The sequence below is a fragment of the Pavona decussata genome, unplaced genomic scaffold (assembly GCF_977016875.1).
Source record: "Pavona decussata unplaced genomic scaffold, jaPavDecu1.1 SCAFFOLD_280, whole genome shotgun sequence".
In the NCBI taxonomy this organism is placed as follows: domain Eukaryota; kingdom Metazoa; phylum Cnidaria; class Anthozoa; order Scleractinia; family Agariciidae; genus Pavona; species Pavona decussata.
In genome coordinates, this window is record NW_028145681.1 from 334,047 (window position 1) to 344,656 (window position 10,610).

Below are 10,610 nucleotides of genomic sequence, written 5' to 3' on the forward strand. Positions count from 1 at the left end.
AGTTACAAAGTATTTTGACTGCCATAACGTGTGTTATGTTTTTCAGTAGCCTTCACTTTGCGATCTCCAGCAGCACTTACTCTGACATCAATCTTAAAGCAAAACAGGTTCAGTGTCTAGAGGCAATTTATCATGGCCGAGATGTAGTGGCTGTGTTGCCCACAGGATATGGAAAATAATTGATTTTTCATATTCTTCCAGTGCTACTCCGCGACAAGATGAACGGACAATCGTCACCATCACAAGTTCACGCTGTTGTGATCGTGGTTTCTCCGCTCAATGCTCTGATCAAAGATCATATCAGAAGAAGTTCAGAAGGAGCTTTAAAAGCTGCAGCACTAGGTGTGAACAGGTTACGAAATTCGACAGATTTGGGCTAAGAGACATTCTAGTGCATGTTTATTTATCTGTTGAACGGTGATCTGTATTTGACCTGTGAAATGTGACCTGAAAAAATACCTTCCACTCGTGATCGTGTATTGATGTCCTTTAAGGGGGTACAGTTCAGTTTATTCTTTGAGTTAATTATCAAGAAAAATACAAGGTACGATTTCCGTATAATCCAATACATTTATTAAGCATGCAGCAATTTCATACTTTTTATCACAAATAGTTTAATGTGAATGGAGTGGAAACGTGTATGCATAGTAAATGTATGGGATCATAAGGAAATCTTACCTAATAAAGTAAAGAAGATTTAAAAAACATGTATTTCTTCTCGTTTTGTTTTCTTCATCGGGGGTTGATTTCGGGAAAAATTGCTCCAGGCTTGTATTGCTATGTGCCACATTTCCTGCTGTCCCTGTGGTGGCCCCTAACCACTAAAGCCAGCCAGAAAGATGTCTTTGCAATCAAAGAATTTTTAAATTTAAAATCTCCTCTTGAAGTTATTGCAAATCCAAAAAGGAGCAACATATTTTATGAATAAGTTTTCCGCCAAGGGGAAGATGTAGATTTTATTGTAGAAACTGTGAAGCTTATTGTAACACAGCTTAAAGAGAAAACAGTAACATATCCACTAACTGTGTTATATCTTCCTTTGAAATGGAGCGGTTTTGCATTTAAGTATTTCGGGAATAATTTGGGCATTGAAGAGTACTACCCTTCTACTGCAGAAGCACTACCAGAAAACAGGCTGTTTACCCAATTTCATGCTCCACAGACAAAGGCAATGAAGGATCAAATTCTAACTTAACTTGCCTCACCCATCTCTAAAGTGAGGGTCGTATTAGCCACAGTTGCAATAGGAATGGGAGTCAACATTCCTGAAATATGACGTATCATTGATGTAGGACCACCATGGTCCATTTGTGATTTTAAGAGACAGGGAGAGCAGGCCAAGATAGGAAACCCGCCACGGCTACACTTTATTATAACAATGTAGACATTGTAAAGAACAAACCTGGAATGAGTGATACCAGGTAATATCGTCGTCTGGAAAGTGAATGCTTGCAGGAATTCCTTTTGGAGTGTCTAGATGCAGCAGACGTTAACTCAAATGTTGCAGTTCACTCTTGTTGCTCACATTGTAAGTCTACATGTAGGTGCCAGGATTGTCTCAAAGTAATGTAACGCATGGGTCGCACTTGGGAAATCTTTGCCAGAATTTGTTTACTTTGCAGTGGAAATCTGTCATCGCGGGCCTTTGCCTAGTGCGACCACAGGTTTTCCGCTTTGGTAAAAACTTTGTAAATTGGCAAAACATCAAAGATGCCGTAATGCTTGGTTGGGGCAGGCAGATTTTCGAAAAGTCGAGCCAAACTATGGGTAACACGGCGGTAACTGTCAACGCTTCTCAATGTACCATGAAAACGATACCCGCAGGACATTTAATTCTAGTTCACTGTTTTTCATTATGAACGGACGTGGCTAATATTGTAATCACGCAAAATTTCAAGGTTTTTATGGTGATAGCATGGAATACCTGCACTATTTTCCCATGTACCATGATATGACTGGAGGGAAAATGCAGCCGAGCACTTCACATGTGAGCATTGCACAGGAAAATGCTTTACTGGCCAGGTCCATGCAGGCAAGTGCTTCACAAGCAAGCACTTCTTCATTGTCTTCGTCTTCGGTGTCTTTGTCTTCCCAATCATCTCCTGATCCTGAACCCGTAGACAATGGAAAACGATCTTATGAAAGATGGTCAGACGACGAAGTAAAATGCTAATCAACCTGTGGACCGAGAATTTTGAACGCATCAACAGCAGTCAAGCCTGCAAAGCTTGGGATGACATTGCCAAGCAAATGAATTTGAAATTTGGTACTAGACGAGCCACTAAAAAATTTCACAAGAAAATTGAATACCTCATCAAGCGTTACAAGAATTGCAAAGATAGGAATAGCAAACAAACAGGTGGTCACCTCAGAAACTCAGCCCACTTCGACAAGAATGATGCAGTTATGGGTTGCCGCGATATCCTCACTCTAAGCAACGTGAAGGAAGCTGGGAGCGCTGTCTTGGAACAAGAAGCGAATGTCCAAGATCAGGGGGATTGCGTTGAAAAGGAGGAGGCAAGAACATCGAGGAAAAACACCAAGAACAGAGAGAGAGAAGAGGAACACGATAATGAAGACAGAAAGATGTTTCAAGCCGCTTTTGCGGGCTTGGAAACCCAGCGTAAGGATATGAACGCTTTCGTGAATAATCTCACGAATACAAGAGCAACAGCTTACAACAATGAATGCTTTGGTGGGGGCACTCAGCAAGTTCTTGGAAAAACTGTAAAACCGCATGCCTGGCCAGTCTTTTTCTTAGAACATTTCATTGAACACTTCTGGACATTCTCTGTTCCAGTTTACATGTGTTTGTTTATTTCATTCGATTTATATGCTATTTTAATGTTCCACAAGAACTGAAAATTTCACCAAATCGCACTTTCTACTTTTGGTATTCCTTTTTTATTTATTTTTTTGAGATTTCTTAGACATTTTTTGTGTACATTTTGATTACATTTGATTAAATTTAGCTGAATGTTACACAAATATATTTTTTTTAATTCACGCAGAGTGATCTTTTTCGAAATAATTATTATTCATTAACTTAACCGAAACAAACTCGCTGTCCTTTCATTTTGAAATGGAAATGCAATCATGGCAGTATTGAAAAATAAAATTCAATTACAAATAAAGAACTTTAGAATCTCCCTAATATTGTCTCTATCACGAATAACATTGGGCCCTACATTAGGAGGACAGGGGTTGTCGTCATCATTATCTTCTTCCTCCCAGTTGTCCCCCCATTGGATGCAGAGGTTGTGGAGAACTGTGCAAGCTATTGCATTTTTAACTGCAAATTCAATGCTGCTATTGAAACGTTTCTGCAATACTCTCCATTGACTCTTAAGCCAAATGAACATTCGACTTTAACTCTCGCAGAAGAAAGTTGTTTGTTGAATTTAATTTCATCACGATCTCTAGTACCTTGAGGATATGGTTTCATCAACCAGGGGCTAAGTGGATATGCACTATCTCCAACTATGTATGGGCCCAGTTCGTTACGATTTATGTGAACAGTTGGTGCAGAAAGAATTTCTCCTCGCTCAGCTTTTCTAAAAATTGCGCTGCGCCACAAAACGCAGGCGTTATGCACGCTTCTGGGATAGCCATATGCAAAATCTAAGAACAGTTTTTGACCATTAACTACTGCCTGGATAATAAAGTCATTCTTTTGATATCTAGTAAAATAATCGACTGCATTGTTCTTTGGTGCTTTTATTCTTACGTGCGAGCCATCAATCGCACCAACTATGAGAGGTCTTCGAAAGTTTCTGTAGCTGCCAGAGTTTCTGCTTCAGTTTCCGGAAATTTGATGTACTCGTGGCGTAATTCGTACAAGGCTTCCACCACATCTTGTACAGCCTCAATCACTGTTGCTCTACCAACATTAAAAGACGGCCCAATGCTTACATACGCATTCTCATGACCCAGGCGGTAGAGTCCTAATACAAGAACTTTTTCTGGTGCCAATGGCCCTCTAAAACGCGAATGTTGCCATACTAAATGGTGTCCCAGAATGTTTAAAATGCGGTTGAATGAATTTCTTGTAACTCGAAGCTGCTGACGAAAAAAGTCTCCTGTACTATTAAGTCGTAGTAGTGGAGATCAAACCATGACTCAACCCGATGGGGAACTGAACAGGCACATGGTGATCAAGCTATTCTTCGTCGACGTCGATTTCCTCGTCTGATCATGGCCACTGTTAAAACCCTCAAACATTTGTCTGCCCATCCTTCGTACATCATACGAAAGACAACAAACTGCTGTAGGTTAAGCTGAACAAACAGAAGGAGAATCACCATGATAATTATGAGCACTCCTTCAATCGGGATGCATACTTGTTTTGGTTAAGATCGCGATATGTTTTTCGAAAGCACGTGGGTAAACAACGTGGTCAACTTTAATAATGACAATACTACCTCCCACTAGTGCGACCCTCCGTTTCTGTCTAAAGGTTTCCTCTTCCGGTGGCAGTTTCAATTTCTTTTTTTTTTTTTTAGCTGGCAAAGATGAAAACTTTTCCCAAGTGTGACCCATGCTTTATGAGTGATCTTTAATTGTTTTTTCATGCCTATGCTCAGTTTTTCAAACGGTGTACAGGTCTGGGCGTGAAAAACTTGTGCTTAAGGACTTGAAGCAGCTGTTTCAAGAAGGTGTGCTAACTGATGCAGAATATTCTACACAAGAGGAAAACATTTAGAAAACATCTACTTAAGTAGTACTCTAAAAACTAGATTTATTGTTTGAACAGTTTCATTTACCTGGCTAATATTAAAGCAAATAGGCCGGCTCTTTTATAAAAAGATGATATACTGCAGTCTATACTAACAATTACCCTTTGTACCATTTAGTGCAAGTACCCTTTGCAGAGTTGCAGAGTATAGCCTTGACCGGAACTGTTCAGTGTTGTATTATTACCGGATGCGATATATTATGGATACATTAGTAGTGATGTTTTACTGATTGACATCTTGAAATCGGATAACTGAGATGACACGGTTGTTATGCAAGACCTTTTAAAAGAGATCAGTTGGAGGGAATGTGATAGCCAGTGGTTAGAGAATTAAATGTGGAATTATACAACCAGCGAGTATTGAGTGTACCTTCAACTCCGTACAGTCTGATACCCAGGCGTCAACTAGTGTTTCATAAGCTGAGTTGGCTAAATTGGGCAATATTATGTGAGAATGAGCTGGGTACTTATTTCATTACTCAAAGTGTACATTGAAAAGCGAAATAAATTCTGTGCCCAACAAATTATAACTTTTTTGCTATAGATGTACCACTATGTGTCACCAAAGAAATCAAGATACAAAAATCTTGCTGACTTTTGTTACCTCTGCATATCTCGATAACATACATTTTCTCAATTGATTCTCCTATATAGCCAACTCCCTCCCAACTATCCGACCACGGCCACTCATTTTGGCAATTATACTCTTCTTTGTGAAGACACCGAGAAGAATACCGAAACAGACTCTATCAACGATGCAACACTTCTCTCTTCTGAGTGTTGCTTTTTAGATAGAGTGGCACATCCACAGCTGTCATCTTCAAGTGAGGCGACAAATAAGCAGAAAAGAATGCAAGAGGACCAACACCAGGAGGAGAGGAGTGTGTGCAAAGGTGGAAGAAAGCGTTTTTAATCAATATTATTTGAACCAACTCAATTTACATCAGCCCAAACAAAAAACGTTAGCTCAATTTTACGCTCCTATAAGGGCATTTCACTTGCTAATTGCTCTGTTTACAGCTTGCAGGGGCTGGTTATGTTTATATCTCCGTTTAAGTAAAAATCTGCCGACTTGAACAATGGAAAAAATTCCTGTCCACCAGTAAAACAAAATTACTCTGCCTTCCAAATAGCCGAGAGACAAAAGAAGTCAGTGAAATCGCTTCCGCATGAAACATTTTATGGACTGAAAAGGGAGATCATTGAAGCTCCTTTAATACTTTTTAGAAAACTTAACTAGATTGTGACCGTTCAATTCAACATAATCAGGCCCAGGTCAAACTCTGTACTTCATATCAGCCGAACTTAATGGCTGCTTAGGTCGACCCAAATAAGTTCAGTTCGCCTTTTCTGTCAAGCGTAGAACTTAATTCAGCCAAAGTTAACCAGATCATAAAAATAAAGATCGAGGCTAAGTTATACATCGATAAACATTACTATGATAATGCATTTGGTTCGGCTCACGTAAACATTGGCGTCTGACCCGAACTCTATCATCAGCCATTATCCCCACTTGGCTAGCCATAAAGAACACCTCAGCCAATCCAAAAGAAATCAGTCGAACTTAATTGAGTCAAACTCTGTACTTTACACTAACTTACCGACTGAGTTTAGTTCGGCTCATGACCTGGGCCTCAATTTGTTATTTTTGTTATGAAGTGATTTTTCAAAACACTCAGTATAGTTTTGTTGTTTGAGTTGAATCTGAATACTTGTGTCTGTATTATTGAGGTGACAGACATTGCATTTGTATATGGGTTCATAACAGACATTCATATTTTTTTGGTCTCTAGTGGGTCATGGTTCTTTGACTTGGTCTGAGTACTACAAAGTGACTTATCCAAAATTCAAACTGGTGAGTTACAACATATTTGTGTTAACCCTTTCACTCCCAAGAGTGACCTTTAGATTTTACTCTGTCTAATGCCAGACCATTTCACTCATCAAAGGGAGACCCCTAGGAAAAGGTTAAAATACCATTATTTTGACCTTAATCTCACTAGCTACGGAAATTGTGTTAATAAGAAATTTGTATGAATTCAGTTAACAAGTAACAAGTCATAATTATTTCCTCATCAGATTATGCTCAGCAAATGAAGAAAGACCTTTTCAGTGTCAAGTCAAAATCAGAGCTGAAAAAAGTTTCAGAGAAGTACAGTGCCAAGGTCCCAACTTCTTTGACATCTCAGTTTCAAAATAGACTCAAGAAATCTGATGCTTTTCAAAAGTACAGAAAGAAACGGAAAAGAGAATTGACAACTCTATAATCTACAGGCAAAATGTTTACACTTATGTAAGTAGAGACAAACCAGGAGAGTTATGCACTTAGTGGGTCAGTAATAAATTCACATTTTGTACTGTAGAATGAAGAATTTCACTTCATTCAATCCTTTGAACCAGCTTATAATAATTAACTAATAATAATTATTGCCTAGTGCACCCTTCAAATTTTCGTTTTTGCTATTTTTCTTTCAGCTGAAGAACAAGAGGTTTTGCAGTCAAGCACCCAAACTGTGATTAAGATACCATCTACAAGACAGAGAAAACAAGCCAAATGTCGCAAATGTGAAAATCCAATGAAAGGACACATAGCCAGTCTCTGTAGAACAAGCAACTAGTTTCTTAAGATTGAAACTGCGCAAAAAAAGAAATTGTCACAAAAGGCAAAGTTGTTTCTGTTTTCACGCAACACACGCGAGCAGAACATGCAATGCAAGGCCGATAAATGCAAAGGACTTATCATTGATTTTAAGAAGAACAAGCAAGCTTTCAGCCCCATCGTGGTTGGTGGAAATGAACTCTCTGTTGTAAATAGTGCTAGGATACTAGGGGTTACAATATCATATAATCTCAAGTAGAACAAACGTGTAAGTGTGTCCATTAAGAAATGTAATAAGCACTTGTATTTTTTGGTCCTTCTTATGAGAGCTGGTGTTAGTTGTAAGTACATTGTTAATTTCTACAGTATGGTTATAAGACCCGTATTAGAATACTGCTCACCGATTTTCCACCATATTCTACCTGAGTATCTCAGTGAGGACCTTGAGCGCTTTCAGAAGAGGGGTCTGTTTATAATATCACCCGAAGAATCATACAATCAATGTTTAGATAGCTTTGGACTCAGAACCTAACGTGATAGGCGTGACGACCGTTGCCCTAAGCTATTCAATAGTATCTCCTCTGGCCAACACAGCCTAGGGCACCTGCTCCCTCAGAAACATTGAGGTCGATAAAACATAAGAAACGAGAGTATATATGAACTGCCTTAATTTTACACAGAACACTTCAAACAATCTTTTATTCTGGCCATGTGTGGCCGAGACAATAGCAATTTATGTAAATAGCAATCAGTCCTGAACTCATTTTTATCGTTTTTTTTTTATTCTTCCATTTTCCCAATTTTAAACATTTTTGCATTATTTACTTTTTTTATTATTAATAGGTTTGTGATTAGTTGATAGTGATTTTAGTACTGTTACTGTAATGATCTATAGCAAATAGCATTCTTATTGTAATATCTATTGTAAATATTAGTTTTTTTGGATTGCAAAGCACCATTGATCATTGTAATGTTAAAGGGCGCTTTATAAGTAAATAAATTATTAATTAAACGAAGAAGCAAAGACTTAGAAAAACATTTGACTATAAAAAATTGCGATAAAACATTTCGTAAAAACATTATAAAAAGGTTAAAAAACACGACGTTTCGATGTACATTACATCATTATCAAGTGAAATTAAAAATGCAAGATTGCGGCTATAAATACAAAAATGGACAATAGATATTAATTAAAATAGTAGCATTGAAGAATGCTACCGGTTAAACAAAAAGTTTCGCACGTATAGAGTCCGTTTGAGTGTTCAAGCAAGGCTTAAGTTTCTTGATGTACAGCATTTCAAATACCAAACAATCAAATTTGCTCTGACACTTTCTCAAGATGTTAAAATGGCCCTGATTCAATAGGTGTTTGCTCCCGTGAGCTTCAAGAAAATGTTTGCCAATTGCCGAGTTCTTGTGCTCAGCAACGCGTTGAAAAAGGTGTCTGGCTGTATAGCCGACATAATCTGCATCGCACAGATCACACGAAAAATAGTAAACAACGCATTGCTGATTCACAATCGACGGCTTAACTTCCCTAGGCTTAAGATCATGTTCTAATTTCCTACTAACAAAAACTGGCTGCAATATGGGGCCAATCTTATTACTTAGGTCGTTAAATTGCCTGCGAACCGCATTGGCAGCTACTTGATCCTTAAAAGGAAGGATAATTCTGATCTTACGACCGCCTTCAGGCTTCTCTTCCGCTGCCTGTTCCGATACATTACGAAGAAAATTACTAATGATGGAATCTATGAGAGCCCTAGGATAATCTAGGCGACTGAAAATTGAGCGCAATTTGTTACATTCTAAATTGAAAGCTTCTGTTGTGGAACATAGAGCGTACGCGCGATGTAACATTGTTTTCACTAAAGACACCTTGTATCGTTTGTCGGTATGGCTATGGTAATGCAAGAGTAAGCCACTGTTCGTTTGTTTCCTGTAAACTTGAGTTTCAAGTTTAGTCCCACACTTGATGATTTCAATGCCAATAAAAGGAATCCTACCACTGACAGGGAGTTCCATTGTAAATTTCATGCTGGGATGGAGACCATTCAGAGTATTGAGAAACTCAGAGGCAGCGTCACCACTAGGCATTTTAGCCAGGGTATCATCCACGTAACGTTTGTACAGGTCAGGCATCAGACCATCACGGGAGAGCTTCTCTTCCAGGTGACACATAAAAACATTAGCCATCAGAGGACCAAGAGGGGAGCCCATGGCCACCCCATCAGTCTGTTCGTACAAAAGACCATTGAACTGGAAAAGCTGGTTGGTTGTAGCAATTTCCAGTAATTTGGCAAGCTGATCCTTCTGCAAGTTAAGGCCGTAGGTCTTGTTGAACCAATCGTTGGTGAACGCTTTGTGGACTAGGATGTTAATCGTCTCACTCAAAGGTACGTTGGTGAAAAGTGATGTCACATCATAGGAGACTAAGATGTCATCCTCATTCACGGAAATGGTACGGATTTCATCAGCAAAAGCAAAGGCATCAGTGATTGTGTAGTCATTGATGGAGAGTGGCTTAAGTTTCTCTTCGAGCCATTTGGCGAGATTGTAATTGTAGGCGCCAGTTGCTGATAAAATGGGTCTCATACTCAGTGTGGCTTTATGGGTCTTCGGAAGGCCATACAAGTGTGACAATCTGGAACTCTTCGGAGAAAGCGAGTTAGCGATCTCTTCAGGTAGAATTTGACGTAAGGCTGTGCGCAACTCTTTTTCTTTCTGTAAGAGCGGGTGGAAATGTTGAGCTGGACGTCCACGCCTCTTTGGTCGCTTTTCATCAACATGTACGAACTTAGAAGTGTTATCGATTGAAGCAGCGCTTAGAAGACGGATGTATTCGGTCTTGTCCATTACCACTACGCCAGAACCTTTATCAGGCTTGGTGATTATGATGTCGTCACGTTTCTTCAAGCAAAACTCAAGTTTACAGGAAACAAACGAACAGTTGCTTACTCTTGCATTACCATAGCCATACCGACAAACGATACAAGGTGTCTTTAGTGAAAACAATGTTACATTGCGCGTACGCTCTATGTTCCACAACAGAAGCTTTCAATTTAGAATGTAACAAATTGCGCTCAATTTTCAGTCGCCTAGATTATCCTAGGGCTCTCATAGATTCCATCATTAGTAATTTTCTTCGTAATGTATCGGAACAGGCAGCGGAAGAGAAGCCTGAAGGCGGTCGTAAGATCAGAATTATCCTTCCTTTTAAGGATCAAGTAGCTGCCAATGCGGTTCGCAGGCAATTTAACGACCTAAGTAATAAGA

At 39.1% G+C, this 10,610-nt stretch overlaps 1 protein-coding gene and 1 pseudogene across 1 annotated transcript; one reads left to right on the forward strand and one right to left on the reverse strand.

Annotated features, from left to right (window-relative positions):
- Positions 1-218: 218 nt before the first annotated feature.
- Positions 219-1,572, forward strand: LOC146455289 (putative ATP-dependent DNA helicase Q1; annotated as a pseudogene).
- Positions 1,573-8,344: 6,772 nt separating this feature from the next.
- LOC146455290 (uncharacterized) lies at positions 8,345-10,236 on the reverse strand. Its single transcript, XM_085094415.1, has one exon. It carries the CDS (start codon positions 10,188-10,190, stop codon positions 8,556-8,558), a length of 1,635 nt encoding a protein of 544 aa, XP_084950541.1. The 5' UTR covers positions 10,191-10,236; the 3' UTR covers positions 8,345-8,555.
- Positions 10,237-10,610: the final 374 nt, after the last annotated feature.